The 20,705-nt window shown below is 34.3% G+C and overlaps 1 protein-coding gene across 17 annotated transcripts; it reads left to right on the forward strand.

The window, feature by feature from the left end:
* Nucleotides 1–781: 781 nt before the first annotated feature.
* On the forward strand, nucleotides 782–18,033 carry LOC114409562 (SOSS complex subunit B homolog). Of its 17 annotated transcripts, none has more exons than XR_003666119.1 (5): nucleotides 792–996; nucleotides 3,499–3,591; nucleotides 5,538–5,916; nucleotides 6,609–6,739; nucleotides 14,744–16,610. XR_003666119.1 is itself a non-coding variant. In XM_028373061.1 (5 exons), the coding sequence occupies exon 5, from the start codon at nucleotides 16,912–16,914 to the stop codon at nucleotides 17,329–17,331; it is 420 nt and encodes a 139-aa protein (XP_028228862.1). In that variant the 5' UTR covers nucleotides 840–996; nucleotides 3,499–3,591; nucleotides 5,538–5,916; nucleotides 6,609–6,739; nucleotides 16,894–16,911; the 3' UTR covers nucleotides 17,332–17,526. The 17 variants fall into 17 exon arrangements, 11 of the variants coding, with proteins under 11 accessions (XP_028228865.1, XP_028228854.1, XP_028228862.1 ...); XR_003666120.1 differs by lacking the exon at nucleotides 14,744–16,610 and adding an exon at nucleotides 8,586–9,277; XR_003666117.1 differs by lacking the exon at nucleotides 14,744–16,610 and adding an exon at nucleotides 8,457–8,592.
* Nucleotides 18,034–20,705: the final 2,672 nt, after the last annotated feature.

The following is a 20,705-nucleotide window of genomic DNA, read 5'->3' on the forward strand; positions in this document are numbered from 1 at the left end:
TGGTTTGCAAATGACTAGGGATAATATTAACATTGCTATAATAGACTACTAGCTTCACAAGGGATATGGTGGCCTTTTCGCCCATTATTTGGTCTATCACCTTTTCTTCATCTTGATGAAGCCGTGTGTTGTTTTTACTTAGATCTTAGTTGTTCTTTTTTATTTTTATTTTATTTTGTTTTTTTTTTCTCCACTTACCAAGAAAAATCTTTCCAAATTTTATGAAAAAATTAATAAAAAAACCTTTAAATTCATGTTTATGGAAAGAAAAGAATGGCCAATGCTAAGAAGGAACAATTTCTCATACTCTTTGTGATATCTATTTTTTAGGAATGTTTTTAAATTTGATAATTTTCATTAAAATTTTTTAAAAAACATAATTATATATAAAGTTTTTATTAAAGGAATATATATTTTTAAGAATGAACAATACATACACAAATAGTATGTAATCATTTTATACATATATAATAATTAAGTTTGTTGACTTTATTTTTTTACACTAATAAGACATAATTGAATTATATTTTTAGGACTCGCATGACGCAATAATCCATGGATTACATCCTAAATACCAAACCGATAAAGGAGTAAAAGAGCTCGTTTAATTTTTTTAAAAAAAAAGTAGTTTTTTTAAAACTATTTTATGAATTTTCTAATTTTTTTCCCTTAAAAAACTGTTATTTTTTCTTTTTCTAAAAAGCATTTTTTAAACAAAACTAAAATTACATTTTTAAAAAAAAGCAAATTGCTAATGTAGTGAGGTAAAACGACGTCGCTGGTGTCCATGGCTGAGACGGCGTGTTTTGAGCAACATCGTTGAAAGGAGTAGTATTTGTGAAGTGTAATAGAGACTGAGAGAGAAAGGGGGGAAATGGGTATGTGATGAGAGTGAGATTGGCGTCGTTCTTCACCGGGGCTGCAGCGGCGTCGTTTCTGGGGCTCTACACCCTCCACAAGGATTACAAGGTCCCGCACCAATCCTTTACTCAACAGGTACACATCAATTTTCCTTCCTTTTTTTTTTATTATTCTTATTTTGCTTTTTCCGAAAGATTTATGTTTTGTTTAGTGTTTTTGTTACCCTAATCATGTTGCGACAGACATTAATTGAAAGAATTTGTAGGTGGTAATAAATTAGATTACCATTTTGGATTTTTTGTTAGAAAGACGGGTAAAACTGATATGATATGATGATTGTTCAGATGAATATATTAGAAATGCCAATAATACATGTAAGAATGCTTCAATTGATTGGGGCTTCTGTTTGCCTCATAAATATGGTCCCTTGTTGTTGCTATGTTGATGTCTTCTGCAATGGTTATAGTAGTGCTGTGTTGTGGCTTCTTTTTAAAAGCTATTCTACTGATCCAGAGCTAGAAAATGGTGGGAAGATGACCTTTTCTGCTTGTTACCGTTTAGATGTGCATATTTCGTCTTTTGATTGATGGAGTGAGGACTGTGCAGAGGGAGGCAGACTGCATATCCCGATCTTGCTTTTGATTGAATGGAAAGGTGAGGAGGCAAAACTTGGAAGGGAGGGATTATGGTTTGCCTCCTTGTTTTTCCTCCTCTCCCATCCTAACTTCTGAACTTTAAGCGATAAAAATCCCTCCCCCTTCCAACCAAACAGTGGTATGAATGAGTTGGAGGAGACATTCTCTACATGGTTGAATTTGTGTTTTAGTCTTTTAGACTCCAATCTAGGATAATCTTCTGTTTAATTGGTGTGTGGAGTTTGAATATTTGAGAGAGGCAGTCATGGTATGCTGTTGATATTCTCTCTCATGCAGAATGGGTGATAGAATACAAGTCCAAAATATTTGGAAGTCATTGCCTGGTGCAGTAATAACCCAAGTCTTACTTGTTAACAGCAACTATGTTGAGCCAATAATAGGATTAATACTTGTAATACCTGCATATATTTTATTTATTTTGTGCTTTCTTTTAGTTAGTTTGTTCAATAGGAAGATTGGTCTTGCTGTTGGCAGGTTTTTTATATGATTTTTTTATTATCAGCCAAGCAAAAAACATGATTGATGGGTTATAAGGGGTACCCTACCCAAAAACATCTTACTAAGAAGATATTCAGCTTCAAGCATAAATCCCTAAGGATACTTCTCTTCAAACTACATATAAGAAATTAAACCCAGCACAATTTGCAATAACAAGTTTCCCCGGCAAAACATATCTACTGTAACCTGGCTAATCAGCCTTTAACATCAATGTATACCTGGTTTGAATGTATTCCGCCAATCAATCCCTTCGCACAGCTATTCCTTTATTGCAACAGTGTTGTTTTAATATCTATGTAGTCTCTCAAAATCACCGACCTGCTTAACTCGTAGAAAACCAGAGAAGCAGAACCTCCCCAACGTCGAACTGTTTACAGCTACCTGATGTTCCTCCAAATTATGTCAATTCTGTTTCAGACCTTCTAGCATATATCAGACGTCAAAGCCTCAACACTTATCCCTTTTCAATTTCACTTAACACATCGCTGTCAAACAAAGCATTGGCAATGTATAGCAGTCATACAAAGAGTAAGGAAATTGTTTCCCTTACATGCCAACCAGAGCCACGACCTTAGCTTAACCAATTCCCACACTTTATCCTTATCCATGACTGCATTGTTAAAGATAATTTTATTTCTTTTTGTAACCAAATGGTCCAGATAACAGCGAACCACATCACTTTCCACTTTGTATTAGCTTCCTCTTGAGTCCTACAAAAATATGAATACATAAATAATAATTATATCTATTTCCAGATTTATTAGCGTTTGGACATATGATTTTTATTTAATATCTATTTAGAATGCTTAATATCTATTTTAATATCCTTTTCATCCTTGCATGACTAATATCCATCTCCTTCCTTACCCACTTAAATCAATTTCATACAATATCCAATAGCATCTTCGTATCAAGAAGACAGGAACCAACACTAACTTAAGACCGTATCTAAAATAGATGTCAATAAATACACACCTAGTTGAACCTGGCTTCCATGCCTAATATTTTCTAACATCAACTTGCAAAGCAACAAGTTCACCACTTTGAATTAATCCCATACACCAAGAGCTGGAAAAATTTGATGCAGGGAAGTAGTCATTTGCAACCCTTAGCTAACACTTCAGACTCATGTCAAATAGGAAAGCATGATGAGCAGCAAAAACGACAAGAGGATAAAACCAGATTTTGATAGCTTTGCATATATAACTTTAATAGTGCCTGAAAAAGAAAATATAAAAAATTATAGAAACCAAAGCATATGAAAAGTTCTCATAGAAACAAAGTTGTCCTATCCAAAACATATGTAGGTAATATATTGTACCAGCATCTTTAGCAGATGAGTTAGGACTTGAAGCAATGAGAGAAACCAATGAGTCATGAAGGAGACAATTTTTGTTGAATAAATCCCATAAATAAAGAGATTTGTTTCTTGTTACCTGCAATAATTTCCAGCACTCATCATAGTCTATAAATGTTGTTGCAGATCCCATCATCATGATAGACATTGCTCGTCTCCCACACTTTGTGTAAATCTTCTCAAAAGCAAACAAAAGACAGAAAACATATATTACAAAGTGTAAGTTCTAAATCTGGCCCATGCATTTGACTACATAATACATATTGTACACTTACAAGTGAAAAAAAAGGTTTGAACCACATTAGTCATTAGTCACTTAAGAGTACAAAAGCATCCTTGAATTGAATAATCCTAATTTTTTATTGAATACCAAAAGATAACCAGAGAAAAGATAGTTGCTTTCCTATAGTGGCTTGCAATTTCACCCACTTAGATATCAGTTGATATAGAATAGTCAATGTGTCATACTTATAGGAGCAATTATTACAGTCTGTGAGCTTCTGCTTGCAACATGTGCAAAGGTAGCGCACACTAACAACTTGTACAGAGTTGATAAGTGCATAGGAAGGAGACTCTTTCTATGTCAAGTGTGTAGAACTAAGTAACTGAGAGAAGTGTGTAGAACTTTTCCTTGAAGTGTGTGAAATCTTTCTTAATGTATCTAGAACTTTCCATTGGAGCCTATAAAAGGGAAAAAGGTTATCATTTGTAAGTGAACCCAAGGAAACCAAAACAAAAGTATTTCTCAAGGAATAAAAGCTAACCTTCTTTCAAATATTCTCTCCTCCATTTCTCTCAAATACTTCCTATAATATGCTCCTTTCCAACATTTCATACTATGTTTTATTCATTTATTTTACTTTATTTTTGGGTTCGTGATTCTATGATGACGACAAAAATGTCGGTGTTCACTTTTTGACCAACCATATGCTTTATTTCTTTTGAAAAGCATCAATCCTTTTCTGCACATCTACATCATCTTGAATGTGAATTGTGATGTGAGACGAAGCATATGGTATATACTACCAATGCAAATATATTGGGGTATAGATAAATTAAATGTGTATGAGAGGGATCGTGATTCTGCTCACTTCCGAACAACTTATTTTTTCAATCATGTATCTGCTTTTCTTCTATTATTTTTTACCACAATTTTCCAAATCATGTGCATTATTTTTTATGCATGCAAATGATATATTTCTAGGGAGGTTTTTACCTACAGACCATAGTTGTCAATACCTGCGGAGCGGAGCGGCTGACCCCAAAAGTGGGATAGCGGATAGCGGGATGACCGCTATTCTAATGTTTTTTTTATATATGTTAAATAATTAATAATATATATATATATATATATATATATGTTCAAAAAAATATAAATATATATATATATATATATAAGTTTTTAATATCATAAAATTATGATATTATTATATTTATTTAATATTATGTCTATATTATTTAATTATCAACATTATTATTATATATTAATATTGCTCGACTACAATTTAACTAGATATGTTAAACTTTAAAACCAAAAATATAAATATATGAATAATTAATAATATATATATATATATATATATATATATATATATATATAAAAGTTTTTAATATTATTTCTATATTATTTAATTATTAACATTATTATTATATATTAATATTGTTCGTCTACAATTTAACTAGATATGTTAAACTTTAAAACAAAAATATAAATAATTAATAATATATATATGTTCAAATATATATATATATATATATATATATATATATATATATAAGTTTTTAATATTATAAAATTATGATATTATTATATTTATTTCATATTATTTCTATATTATTTAATTATTAACATTATTATTGTATATTAATATTGTTCAGTTACAATTTAACTAGAAATGTTAAACTTTAAAACAAAAATATAAATATATATATATATATATATATATATATATATATATATATATATATAAGTTTTTAATATTATAAAACTATGATATTATTATATTTATTTAATATTATTTCTATATTATTTAATTATTAACATTATTATTATATATTAATATTTTTTGCCTCTACATAAGCCAGCCCTAGTGGTATATATGTTTTGTTTTGCTGAATCCCCTAATGGTATATTAGAACGTGAATATACTGTATACACATGATAGATAATTAAGGCAGGACAATTTTGGGAGAAGTGGAGATAAAGAGTTGGTGGAGGGCGCGGGTGCGAGATCTGAGATCGAGGGTTTCTTAGCAACACAGAACAAAGCAGAAGAAGCAACATAGTGCCCTCTCTCTCTCTCCCTCTCTCTCTGGGAAGAACAAAGCAGAAGAAGCAACACAGAACAGAACCATCGAACCCACTCAGAACCACCGTGCTTCGAAGTAACGGCGTGAAAAACTGCTCCGCAACTCGCGCCGCTCCGCCGTGATAACGGCTGCTCCAGCCACGACCCGAAACCGCCCTGCTACACACATGTACGTTGCGGATGGGTGCCGCTCCGCTCCGCCTGACAACTATGCTACAGACATAAATTACAGTAGGTAAAAGTAAAAAAATACTTATACCTATAATTGTTTGTCATAAGTAAAATAAAAAAATACTTATACCTATAATTGTTTGTCATAAGTAAAATTCAAGATTTGTATCTACTCTTATTTAGTGTAGATAAAACTCAAAATAATTTTTACTTACAAATGCTCGGTATTACCTATGATTACTTGGTGTTGGTCATATCCTATAAAGCTTGCACCTACAATTCATTGATGCAGACAACCTTTAAAAAATTTCTACTTACAAATATATAGTTTAGATAAAATCCCATAAAATAAATATATATTAAAATAATTATTTTATATTAAAATAATTATTTCTAAAAATATTATAAAACAATAGTAAAAGAAAAAATAATACTAGTTTCCTTTATATTTTATTGAAGACAAATATTTTTCATATCTTTCATTCGTTTGACGGCTTCTTAGTTACAAAATTATTTAATTGAGTTTTAAAATACAAAAATCTAATCAAGTAAAAAATAAATAACAAATTAGTACAGAGCAATGAGATTCTATCCAAAGTTATGTTTCTAGGTTCCAAATGCCAGAATTCAACTTATTAAAATTATTTAATTGAGACGCGTCACTCCCGCAAACAAAAACAAAAACGCAGTCCTTTCTCTGTCCTCTCTCTCTCTCTATCTGCGAATTTAAACTCCAATTTCCATTTCCATTGATAGGAAGGAGGAAGGAACGAAGCGGAAGCGGAAGCGAAATCGCTTTGTCTCTATATTGAGCCACTTTGAATCTGTCGCCGCAACGGTAGATCAAATCGAGTTTCACCTGAATGCTCTTTCTGGATGCGATTTAGGTTTGTCTTTGCTTCCTCAAATCCGAATTCCGTGCTTTACGTGCTCTCATGTTGTGTTGGTGAAGCCTTAATTTCGTATGTGCGTTTCCTTCTTTGCAAGATCTCAGTTTGGCGTAATCCTATTTAGTTTGATTTCGTACTTCTTCTTTCGTTACCGTGGGGATCTATACTCTTTTGAAATTTTTGTTTAATGGTGTTGTCTTAGGCTGTTTTGGAAGAGCAAGATCTGCCATTATTTTATTATTTTGAAATTATGTATAGAGGGTTTTTTTTAATGTTGATTCCGTTGCAGCTCGACTCACCAAACTTCCAAAATTACATAAGATTTTACTTTATATTCAATAAATGCAATCTAATCTGGTCTCTTAGTTATTTTGCTTTGATAGTCCTGAATTTCCTGGAGGTTAGTAGTGTCAAGCTCCTTATGAACTTTACTTCCTATTAATTTTATTTGAGGCTTTCAGGCTAAAGAAAATGAAAATAAAATAGAAAGAAGGTATTTCATAATTTACTTTACTTGGTACAAAAGCCTAAATATCACAATTCTCTTTAGAACTACTAATTTGGTTGCTAATTTTAGGATAATTTTACACTTGTTTTTGCTGAATGACACTTTGTGTGGGCGTTATATCTATTTATTTTTTCTTGGGCCGTAAACTGTATTTGCTTTAATATAATGATCACATATATATTTGTATTCATTGCTGGGACAGGATCTCACATTATTAAACAATAGATTTCTGTTTTCAAAAATAGATCATATGGATATGAGTATGGCATCATTGAATAAAGTTATACTAAAAAAATTCCATCTAAATAATCCCTTTAAGCTTGCTTTGAAGAAGATAGCTTTCGGTTTACCAAATGATGCCTTTAAACCTGCTGCATTGAACTTTCATACTAAACATAGTTTAAGCATTATTATCACTTCACTTGTCACCTTAGGGGAAGTAAATATAGGTTGGGAGTGGTTTTCCCATAAAAAGTAAGTGATGCGTTTGCCTTTGGCATGAGGAGAAAAATGTTTAGAAGCTCATAGGATAGGTAGGTACATATATTTATATGAAAGTTTAAAGGCTGAGTGAGTGGGTCATGGTAATTGTACATGCTACACACATAGCATAGTGCCCACTAGTATATCCTTTTATGGGGCAGAGAGAGCAGAACCCTAAAAGCACCCAACAGTTAAATGAGTGAAATCATACAATGGAATGGAGCAGTGCAAAATGTAGTACAATTTTTGTATATTGGGATCGGGAATCGGGAAGACCCCACCACAAAGCACTTTCCTTTGCATTGCTGGGAATTCCCACCAATTAAATGAATCAGCTTAGGCTTGTCTACTGAAAATCAATGTATAAAACGTATTAATATCAAGACATTAATTAAATGATTTTCAGTAGTAATTGTGGGGATTTTTGTTCGGTTATTGAGTTGTTTTACTTGTAATGCTGCTGTTAGCTTATTTAGCTATAGTTCTAAATGGAAAAACAATGATTTAGATTTTTGGTGTCATGCTTAGTGCGTTAATTACTACTTGATCGTTGGTTTCTTTCTTTACTTATTCTTTTCCATACTTGTTGGTTGAGTGAATAGGCAATTTAGTCCCTGAGATTGTAACCACTTTGCATATTAGTCCCTGACTTAAATTTTAATTCATAATAGTCCCTAACTTTACATAAGTTTTGCAAAATAGTCCCTGTCGTTAAATTCTCAGGTGACGGCGTTAGTGAGGTGTATAGGTGGCAATTCAGTGCCACGTAGATTGTCCAACGTGGCACTGAGGTCTGCATCTATAAATTGTCTCTCACATGCAAGGTTGCTTCTTCTTCCCCAAAAAAATTAGGGTTTACGAAGCTGCTGGTTGCTTCTTCTTCTTCTTCTTCTTCTTCTTCTTCCCACGCTGAGTTGCTTCTTCTTCTTCTACTCTGAGGCTCATTCCCTGCTGCTTGTTCACTTGATTTGTCCATGTCTGCAAGTGGCAGTTGTTGTGCATTTTCTGGTAGTTTCATACGGCAATGCCACCATGGAAGACGTGCAGCTATTCGAACTGCAAGAACAAGAAGGAACCCAGGAAGGTTATTCTATACTTGTGCATTACCCCAAACAGACCCAGATAACTGTCAATTTTTTCAATGGGTTGAAGAAGAAAACCAACTTTCTAATTCGTCTTCTGTCTCAAGAGAAACAATGGTAGTGACTGATTTGAGGCTACAAATTGAAGCTTTGCAGAAGAAAATGAGAAATTTAACAAACATTGTGTTGTTAGGTTTTTCATTTTTAATTGTAATGTTAGTTTTAGGGGGAATGTATTTTAGGTAAAATGTGTAATAGCAGCTTTTGATATTGTAATTGTTGTTTTGCTGAAGAATTTGTAGTAGGAAGTAGCTTTTGTAGTGTAATAGCAGCTTTTGTTGCTACTGTCAATTGTTGTTTTGCTGAAGAATTTGTAATAGGAAGTAGCTTTTGTAGTGTAATAGCAGCTTTTGTTGCTACTGTCAATTATCCATTTCAATTAAATATAATTTGTTGGTGAAATTTGTTGCTGAAATTTGCAGTTTATTAAATATAATTTAATAAAAGAAAGAGAATTAGGTAATAAGAAGCAGCTCATAATGTATGTTGGGATGGATTGTACTACTCCAACTCCAAATCCAACACAGTGTATAATTTATAAAAGAAAGAGAAGAAACATGACTTTAGATCAATTTCACATAATATTTGACATCCCAAAGCATGGTAGTTAGAAGCAATTGTTCAGTAGGCCATAATGTTTACATCATTTCACATGCCAGTGAAGCTTTCAAAATATACAACTACACATCCTAATATCAAAATGCAACAAAAAATGTTTCTTCAGTTTTCTTCATCAGCAACCTTCAAACTCAGCAACCTTCAAAATGCGCAACAAAAAATGGGTCTTCAGCAACCTTCAGCAACCTTCAAAATGCAACAAAAAATGCTTCTTCAGTTTTCTGCATCATCTTTATCAGCAACCTTCCTTTGTTTGGCTCTTGTTATGGTTAACTTATTCCTTGCTATTGGTGGAACAATAGTTGCAAGGACCTACATGTAAATGTCAAACATGAATAATTGTAATATATAAAAATGGAGTGCTGCAACAAATTAGGTTGAGATAAAACTACTTTGTTGTGACAAATATTTACCATCAACTCCATGTCACTATCTTGTGACAAATGAGGCTGAGATAAATTAATCTCCATCGGATCTTGTTGAACATGAGCAGCAGCTTCTTCAGCCTCATTCAAAGCTTGTTCATCTTGAGATAATAGGTGGTCATCCTCATTTGAAGTTGATGGTGCAACATATTTCTTTGGCCTAACAGGAACTCCAATATTTTTACAGCTTCTAATGTTATGATTGGTTTGGCCACACCTTTCACATGTAAACTCAGCCAATTTCCTCTTTAGCTTATGTTCTGTGACATTGTCCTCATCTACAGATCTCCTTCTATTTTTCTTTGGCCTTCCTCTTTGGACCCTTTTATGTGGTGGAACAGGGTGTGTATACTGTGTCTGGGCCCAATATTGTGGTCCTTGGACTGGTTCAATAAAATGCTGGTATGTCTTATTATAAGCTTCTATTGACAGCCACTCATGACACATGTCCTCAGGCTTCCCTCCTTTGTGAGTTATTGTTGCAATGACATGTCGGCATGGCATCCCTACATCAAAGTTGTAAAATCAGCACACATGTAGGTTATGAATGAAAAAAAAAACTATAAAGAACACAACCTGTTAGTTGCCATACTCCACAAGTGCATGTCCATTCACCTAAATTGACCTCAACCTTATTCCCCCACATGTGGACCTCATATCTCAGGCCCATGTTATCACCACACCAAATGGGAGTCCATTGATTAGCAAAATGAAATTCTTTTTCTAGTCTTTTATACTGCACTGGACATAATGGTCCAGGTTTTCCAAAAAGTTTAACCTTGCGGGCAGCCATGGTTCTCATGATATAACTTCTAATTTCTTCAAGCATTGTGATAATAGGCTTGCAACTATACTGCAGAATTCTGGAATTGAATACCTCACAAGTGTTGTTGCATATATTGTCCACCTTGGGTATTGTACTGAAGTGGGCTTTTGTCCATGCTTGTTTGGGCCATTTATTCAAATACTCCCAAGCCTGGCAGTTGATTGTCTTCAAATGGGCCATATGGCCTTCAAACTCAGCAACAGTAGTGGATTTTGCACATTGCCACACAATTCCTTTAAGTTCCTTGCTTTTCCATTGCTTTGTAAAATTTTTCCAAAGATGCAAGACACAAAATCTATGAGGTGCACCAGACATGACTTCCTGTAAAGTTGGAATAAGTCCCTGAAAAATTGCAGCAAAGTAGTAAATACTTCTGGACTAGACCCTAACTTATGTCATTAACTTCAATTAAATACCTAACTTATGATAACAATTGCAAATCACACCAAGTCATACCTTTTGCATGTCTGACATGAAATTCCACCCATTCTGTATGTAATCCCCAAGATCTTCATGCAACAAAGTTAAAAACCATTTTCAATTGTCTTTGTTCTCAATGTCCACAACAGCATAAGCAATAACATAGATGTGGTTATTGCCATCAAGCCCAACAGCAGAGAGCAAGTTTCCTCCAAATGCACTCTTTAGGAAACATCCATCTAGACCTATGAATGGTCTACATCCAGCAACAAACCCCTTCTTACAGCCAGCAAGACAAATATATAGCCTCTGAAATTGTGGTGGACCTTCTGGACTTGGCACTGTGTTGATCTTAACTGTTGATCCAGGATTGCTCCTCAACAATTCATGTGCATAATCAAATACTTTGGCATATTGTTTCCTCTCATTCCCTTCCACTAATTGCTTTGCTTCTTTCATGGCTCTCCACATCTTTGTAACTTCAATGTGCACTCCAAACTCTTGCTTGAAATATTCCAAAGCTTCAACACATTTAAGGGTTGGCTGCATTCTGAGTTTGCCCTCAAGTTTACTGACCACCCACTGTCTATTTGCTTGTTTGTTGTTCACTTCTCTGCAGCAATTATGGTTATGCTTAAATGTCTTTATCTGAAAAGAGTTTCTAACTTCATTCTTTGCACAGTAGATTTCTCAATCACAAAATGCCTTCTTGCATTTTGCTCTAGCCCTCTGTTTATCATTCTTCTTCCACTTGAACTCCCTGCCCATCAATATGCTATACTCCCTCAAGGCAGATTTAAATTCATCTAGAGTACCAAACTCCATCCCTAATTCCAACTTCTGTTCACCAACTCCACTACTTTGACTATATTGAGGATAAACTTCAACATCCTCATCTTCATCATCACTACTAATGGGGATATTAAGCTCTTCTGAATGATAACCATCTGTCTCAACTTCAGCTTCAACTTCATTCAACATACAAGAGAAATTTATAAACCACTCAACATCTGTCTCATCACTGTCAACTTCCTTTTCCTCCTCACTATCAGCAACATCTCTCTCTTCACCATCAACATCTCTCTCCTCACCAGCTTCAGCATCCCTCTGCTCACTACCATCTCTTTGCTCACCAGCATCAGTATCCCTCTGCTCACTACCATCTCTTTGCTCACCAGCATCAGTATCCCTCTGCTCACCACCATCCCTCTGCTTACCAGCATCCATCTGCTCACCAGCATCTCTCTGCTCTCCAGCACCAACATCTGCATCAATGGTGATAAAGTAAAAAGTAATCATATTAATTAATTATGGTAACCATGTCGGACCAAGTACAGATGAATTAAAACTTACCTTCCTCATGGCCAGCAACAGGTACATCATCTAAATCATCCTCATTCTCAACAGCTTTTCGAATTGGATCACATTCCAAGTACAACATCTGTGGGACTTCTTCTAAAATTGGATCTACTTCATGATGAAAATAAACATTTATCTCATTCTCATTTTCAAAAGCATCCCTAACTAAGTGTAATATATCTCCATCAGTTGTACAACTCCTTAACCCATGATTAAAATCTAAGTCCTTATCAATCAACCAAAAACATTCTCCTATATTACTATACTTCTTACAAGCTTTCACCAGATCATATAAGATAAATGCATTCAGGCAATCTGCAGATATATCCCAAACGTCAAATTCTCCGCCTATATATTCAACCTTTTCATCACTGGCACGTGGAGTGAATCTTCCTCCATGGTGCAATACTAAAGTTATATTGTCATTCATTCTACACAATCAGAAACCGCAAACATGGTCAGATATTAGGAAATAAAAAAACCTACCTCAAAAAGCGTGAAGACATTGACATTGTCAAAAAGCGCGAAGACACAATCAAAAACCAAAAACATTGTCATCTATAAAAACAGAGCATCATAAACGAAAATAATAAAGGATCATAAACCTCCCTACGAAGCGCGAAGACAATGCAGATGAAACCCCTCGAACATATAAAACCCCAAATCAAACCACCAAAACAATGCAAACGAATTGAATGAAACCACCAACCTGACAAAAAGCGCGAACCCTCAATCACGAGAATGCAGGGGAGGGAAGAGGCAAACAGTTAAAAAACCCTACAGCAGTAAGACAGTGAAAGGGAAAATGGGTTTACTTCATTTTTGATTTCTTCTTAACCTAATTTTTCAATTCAGTCCTTGCCTTGCCACATAATATTGCTGACTTGGACTCAAACCTGCCACTTTGGATGCTTACGTTTGCCAAATAGACATTTGACTAACGGAGGAAATTAGATTTTAACAGCAGAGACTTATTTGCATAACGGAGGTAAAGTTAAGGACTATTATGAATTAAAATTTAAGTCAGGGACTAATATGCAAAGTGGTTACAATCTCAGGGACTAAATTGCCTATTCACTCCTTGTTGGTTTCTTTCTTTACTTATTCTTTTCCATACTTGTGGAACGCTGTTGACATTATAATTTTTGCTCGACAGAAAGAAAATTTATGTGATTTAGTTATACTTGTTATGACTTCATTCAAGTAAAACTTGCTTGATCCTGAGTTTAATAAACATTCATTCATTCTGTTCTTGTTATTTTAGTCTTATTATTACTCAATGATGAATTGAATGACTTTATTTATTTAAGTTTTATTATTTAAACTACATTAATTTAGTTTAATTAATATCTTAGCTTTGAATTTAAATTGTCTAATTAGTGATTTTTCAGAGTTTTGAATTATTTTTTGTTCAGATTACATGCGGTTTCTTTTATCTTTTATTTGAAATTAAGAGGTTAAAATATAGGAAATTAAGGTAACCTATAAAGTGGGGTTTGCTTGGTGCTAGTCATGCGATTCCTCATTCCTTTCCTTTGCCCCATCATTTTCGGACCACTGCTAACAACATTATTCCCTTTGTCTCCATGTGGGTCCCCTTTAGCTGACTTGGCTGAGAATGCGCCTTTCCTATTTTTCTTCATTGTAATACCATCCCCATTTATGGCAACCTTGTCCTCAAGGTTGAAGTTAGGGAAGTTGTCTAACATCTCATTAACATCCTCCCATGCGACTTCAAGTGGAGTCGTGTTGTCCCATTGCACAAGCACCTGTGGTATAAAATTTGAGCCTTTCTTAATGGACCTAGTTTGCAGAATGTCAATTGGGGCAATTACTGGACCTGTATCGGTTGTGGTTAGAGGCAAAGGCATGCACTTTTCTTGTGGAATTCCTTTGAAAGGCTTCAGGCTTCAGCTGAGAGATGTGAAAAACTAGATGTATTTTGGCCGCATCAGGTAGGGGTAACTTGTAAGCCACATTACCTATTTTGGCCACAACAGGAAATGGCCCAAAATATATCATTCCCAACTTCTGATTTCTTCTCAAAGTGACAGAGTGTTGCTTATATGGTTGGAGCTTCACTATAACTAAATCTCCAATTGTGAAGGACACATCAGTTCTCTTCTTGTCAGCTTGGTTCTTCATGTATACTTGAGCTTTTTCCAAATGTTGTTTCAATTGCTGTAAAGTTCTATCCCTGATGATCAATTGTTCCTGCAGAGTAACAGGGTCTGATGCCTGTGGATTGTATCGAGTCAGAGCTGGTGGATCTCTCCCATATAATGCTTTAAATGGTGTCATACCAATGCTGGTGTGAAATGATGTGTTGTACCAAAACTCTGCCCAATTTAAAGCCTTGTACCAAGCTTTTGGATTGTGAAAAGTGAAATACCTGAGAAACATCTCCAAGCACTTGTTCACTACTTCTGATTGGCCATCGGATTGAGGATGGTAGGTTGAGGACATGGCCAATGTGGTACCCTGCAATTGAAATAAGTTCTTCCAGAAATTGCTAGTAAAAACCTTATCCCTGTCAGACACTATTGACTTAGGCATTCCATGTAATTTAACCACATGAGTCATGAATAACTCAGCTACAAACCTGCTCGTGTAATCCCCTTTGAGTGCTATGAAATGACCATATTTTGATAAACGGTCTATTATTACCAGAATAGTATTGAAGCCATACGAATTTGGTAGGCCAGTGATAAATCCATTGCTATATCCTCTCATATATGTGATGGTGTAGGCAGTGGCTGCAGCAGCTCAGCAGCTTTGGTATGTAAAGTTTTTGCTTGTTGACAAATTGCACAAGATCGAACAAATTGTTGCACATCATGCTTCAAATCTGGCTAGTGAAACTGTTGTGTCACATTTGTGGGTGGTGGCCACTCATGGATTGCCTGAACCATACTACTACCCATAGATACTCCTTGTTCTGGAAACTATGTGTCCCAAGTATTCAATTTCCAATACTCCAAATGAACACTTTGACAACTTCACAAACAATACATGTTGTTTAAGGACTCGTAGCACATTTTCCAGATGTGTCAAATGTTCTTGGTCTAGCATTTCATGCACCATCTTCTCAATTTGTTCTTTCTGGCTATGAGGATATCTTCACGGTTTGACTTTGACTTGCTGCGTACCCTCCAAAAGTGGAATAACATGATTTTGACTTCTAGCAGGTGGTAATGATGTTGGAGTTTGGAACATTGAACTGTAAGTGTGCAGCAATAGGGCAATCTCTGGGGCTATATGTGGTGGTAAATCTTTCAAAACATCATCCTCAGTGTGGAACTGAAATAGCTGAACAGTAAATGAATCAGCAATAGCATCAATATTCACATCCTTCTGTAATGATTGAATTGAGCCATTTTAGGTGATGTGCCTCTCTCCTTGTAATGTCACAAATTTTCCATTGTAGATAAATTTTAGTGTCAAAGCTGCATAGTCTGCCACATGTGGGCCTAAAGTAGCCAGCCATGAATCCTGCCATAGGCAATAAGAATACAGGTACTCTCAACTCATATCCTTGTAATGTGATGGACAAATTAGGGACCACTCCCTCAACAGTCATAGATTGGCCCAAAACTTTGAAACAAGGACCTGGTTCCACCGGGAGTTTAAGAAATTCAGCAATTTGGGGTTGTAAAAAATTATCTGAACTTCCTCCATCAACCAAGACTTGTACACGGATTTGCCCAATTTGACATGTGAATCACAAAATACCCATGCTATCGGTCCCTTTCATTGCATTCAGAGAAAGATGGTGGATGAACAACTTCAAGAAATTACATTGAAGATTTGATAATATGTTGTCTCGTTGCTTCATGTTTGGGAGATGAGTTGAGAATTATTTTTTTTTTCTTCTTTGTATTTAACTTGCCTTGGTTCTTATTTCTTATTTATTTTAGTATTTGACATTAAGATTTTCGAATGGAACTTATAGTATTTTACTTAGCTTGCTTATTTTGTTTATAATTTTTTTTTGAATACTTAAAGTGTTCCGATTATAATTCTTACTTGAATCATTGTGATTAGTGAATTTTAATCACATATTAGAGCGCTCTAATTAATTTTAACTGATTTTTGTCACGAACAAATTAAAAGAAAAATATGTGTATTTCTTTATATTAAATTTAAAAAAGTATTATACAAATTCTCAAAGTTACCCCTAAAAAAACTTATGACAAGTAAATGCACTCGTCGCAGTGGATGTATAACTTTCTATCGCATCACATTTTAATTTCTACAAATACATGTCCTGCATTTTTAATTCGGTTTCTAGAAGCTCCTCAAATTAATGATTTTTGCATTCTTTACCAAAAGTTATGTTGTATTATCTGACAAACTGTAGGTTGTTGAAGGAAACAACAAGTGAAAACATGATTCTTCTCAAAGACATTGTGCCTGCAGCTCAGAACAATATAGACACCAAATTTATCATTTTGGACAAAGGCAAGACCACAGTAGAAGGGCAAAACAAGATATGCCTGGCTCTTGTGGCAGATGCGACTGCAGCTATTCATTTCCAGTTCTGGGGCGACGAGTGCGATGCTTTTGATTCAGGTGACATAATTTGTCTTACCAATGGCATATTTTCGTACCAGCATGGGAACCTTATACTGAGGGCAGGGAAGAGAGGGAAACTAGTGAAGGTAGGAGGGTTCACTATGGCCTTTGTTGAGACACCAAACATGAGTGAGATTCATTGGATTCCTGACCCAAACAATTCTAAGAATTATATCCAACAATATGTAATATCTCCTGTGTCACGCATCTTTCCTCCTCCTTCTGATATATAAAAGGGATGTGCACTTTTATCAGATCTGCAATATTTTGTGATAAAATAACCTTTGTTTTATCACTTTTTCACTTGTTTTTTTTTCTTTTTTGTCATTGTTGTGATGGAAGTTGAGGTTAAGTTCCTCTGCAGTAAAACTATTTAGTAAATTGCTTATTGGTTCATATAAGTAAATAATTGATGTTCTGATGTCTTTTTGGACGCACTGTTTTGATGTCTTTTTGTTTGATACTTATGGACCTAGAGATAATTTATAACTTCAATGCAGGCTACCGTATTCTGTTATCAGTTTGGTATAAAAGAAATTTAGGGGGAGAGAATGGTGTCATATTACAAGGCATGAAAAGTCTTTGAACTCAATGAGCGCTCGCAGAGGTACTTGTATTTATCTCACTACTAGGAGATGAATGGGACGTCAAACCTGTGACCTGTTTGATGGGAGATCCTATCTTGCTCCACTTGACCAACCCCTTGGGTTTTATTCTGTTGTCAGTTATTAAGTTATATAGATGAAAATTTGTTGCTTTACTATGGTGTATTTGGAGAGGAAATAGCATTGCTTTCAGCGCTGAGTTGGTATCATTTCTGCATTTGGATATATAATGTCATTTTCGAAATTGATTGTAAATCAATTGCAGACGAATGAGCTGAAAGCACTTCATGATCAACGAATTTGGAGACACTCTCATACGTCGCTTTGATATTCTTTAGGGAAGTTTGAGATAACAATTTTATGATCATGCATGTAACTCAATAGTTCACCACACCATGGAACACAAGTACATAACTCAGAGAGAGAGAGACTAGGGGAGATCTAGAGAACAATTCAATGGGTAAATTTGAAAACAAATCAAACAATCTTTGTACAAAGTTTGATAAAATCAACATTAAATTTGGAAACAAATCAAACATTCTTTGGAAGGACATCTTTAGTGGTAGAACCCGATTTGGTTTCTTAACCACTTTTAAATGGCCCTTTAGTGACATATAGGTTTTAAGAACTCTTTGATTTTATGTCTCTAGTGGTAACTAATCTTCAAGTTTTTAGTTAATTTGAGCGGTCCAACAATTTTTTTACTTTCCTTTTCTCTTTCTTCTTTATGCAGTGCCCACGAGACCCCTTTGCCTCCTTTTCTCTTTATGCCACTGCACCTAGGGTTAGAAATAGGTCATGTCAAGCCAAGCTTAACTAGGTATGATCTTGGCCTGAATTAAAAATATAAAGTTTGGTTTGACCTATTTACTTGTCATAAGTTTTTTTAGGGTAACTTTGAGAATTTGTATAATACTTTTTTAAATTTAATATAAAGAAATACACATACTTTTCTTTTAATTTGTTCATGACAAAAATTAGTTAAAATTAATTAGAGCACTCTAATATGTGATTAAAATTCACTAATCACAATGATTCAAGTAAGAATTATAATCGGAACACTTTAAGTATTCAAAAAAAATTATAAACAAAATAAGCAAGCTAAGTAAAATACTATAAGTTCCATTCGAAAATCTGAATGTCAAATACTAAAATAAATAAGAAATAAGAACCAAGGCAAGTTAAATACAAAGAAGAAGAAAAAATTAATTCCCAAATCATCTCCCAAACATGAAGCAACGAGACAACATATTATCAAATCTTCAACATATTATCAAAACACTTTAAATCATTTTAGAAAAGTTAAAGAAATATTTTTTAAACAGAAAATGTCTCAACATCTTACTTATATTTCCAAATAAGTCATAATCATTTTATGATATTTTCAAGGTGATTTCTTCAAGCGGTTGATCATCCACCTTCATAATAAAGAAAATTGTTATTAGAAAAATAAATATATTACAAAAGAGTCAATCAAAAATAAAATTTGTGTACCTTTGTTTTTCTCTTCAAATTGTAATTATAGCAAATCCAATCCCCACCGCATATGAGAGCTTCAATAGATTCTTCATTCAATCTAGAACGATACTCATCAATTACTCTACCTCCAGCCCTAAATGTAGATTCTGATGCAACGATTGATACTGGAACAACTAGTGTATCTCTTGCCATCTTTGATAAAATCTTATATTTGAAGTTGTTATTCCTCCACCACTCCAAGGCAATAAAAGAGGAGTTTCCATTATTAGGAATATAAGTATTTTTCTTCTCAAGATAAGCATCTAGTTCTGATTTCATTGGTGGAATTATTTCCTTTTCATGCATAAGGCTCATTAATTGATCAAACCTAGTCATAGCAGATGTATTAGGCACATGGACAGTTAAAGAGTTTATGCCACCAACATTCCTTTCATTTGAGGATGACTCTTCATTGCTTAAAGCCACATACTCATCATATAATTGTTGAAGATCACTTCATAATTTCACATTTTCCTTAGCAATTTCTTCAAGCTTGGACAACAAAGGGAAGCAAACGCCTATCATACAAAACTTGCACCTAGGATCTAAAACACTAGCAATGGACATCAACAAATTACATTGTCCCCAATATTTGTCAAATTATAGTTTCATTGGGGCTGCTATATCTCATGAAAAATATTCATCATGCATTGTCAATTACTTGCTTGACCCTCCAAACTTCTGCAAGATACAAATTAGCAGTTGGATACTCACTGCCAGATATTATATGTGTAGCTAAGTTAAATATTTCTAAAAGTTTACAAACTTTCAACACTTTTTCCCAATCTTCATTTGAAGGTGCATAAATATAAATAGGATCTTGTTCTCCATAAGCCTAAAAGGCAATTTTGAATTTCAATAGAATTCCACCTAGTTGGACAATCAAGGATGAGCTTTCTTTCTTTTAGACGCTTTTGTTCAACAACATCACCGAAGGCCTTCAATCTTGCATCATTATGGTTAATATACTTCACACTTCCAGGAACATTTTGAATGAAATTTTTTTTTCTTACCAAGCTCATCTCGTACCAACAAGTTCAATATGTGTGCACGACATCTAACATGAATCAAATCTTCATTCATAACTAATTTTGTGCTAAGTGATAAGTTCTCTTTCAAATTCTTCAAACATGAGTCATTGTAAGAAGCATTGGCAACTGACACCGAAAACACCTTTTCTTCAATCTCCCACGTCTTCAAGCACTTAAAAATGGCATCTGCTACATTAATCCTGTGAATGTATGAATACATGATATTGATGATGCCAAAGAAAAATCAAACATGGCTGCTTCAAAGGTTAACCATTGCTTCAAGATTACTACAAGGTTGCTTCAACAAACAAAGCCTTGCTTCAAGATTAACTCAAGATCAAGCCTTGCCTCAAAACAAAGTGTTTCCAAGACATTCAAGGCTCTGATAATCAATTGCCAGACAGTGTAATTAATTACCAGAAGACAATTTTGAAAAATAGTTGTTAAAAAGGG

Source organism: Glycine soja, chromosome 4 (genome assembly GCF_004193775.1).
Source record: "Glycine soja cultivar W05 chromosome 4, ASM419377v2, whole genome shotgun sequence".
NCBI classification, from domain to species: Eukaryota; Viridiplantae; Streptophyta; class Magnoliopsida; order Fabales; family Fabaceae; genus Glycine; species Glycine soja.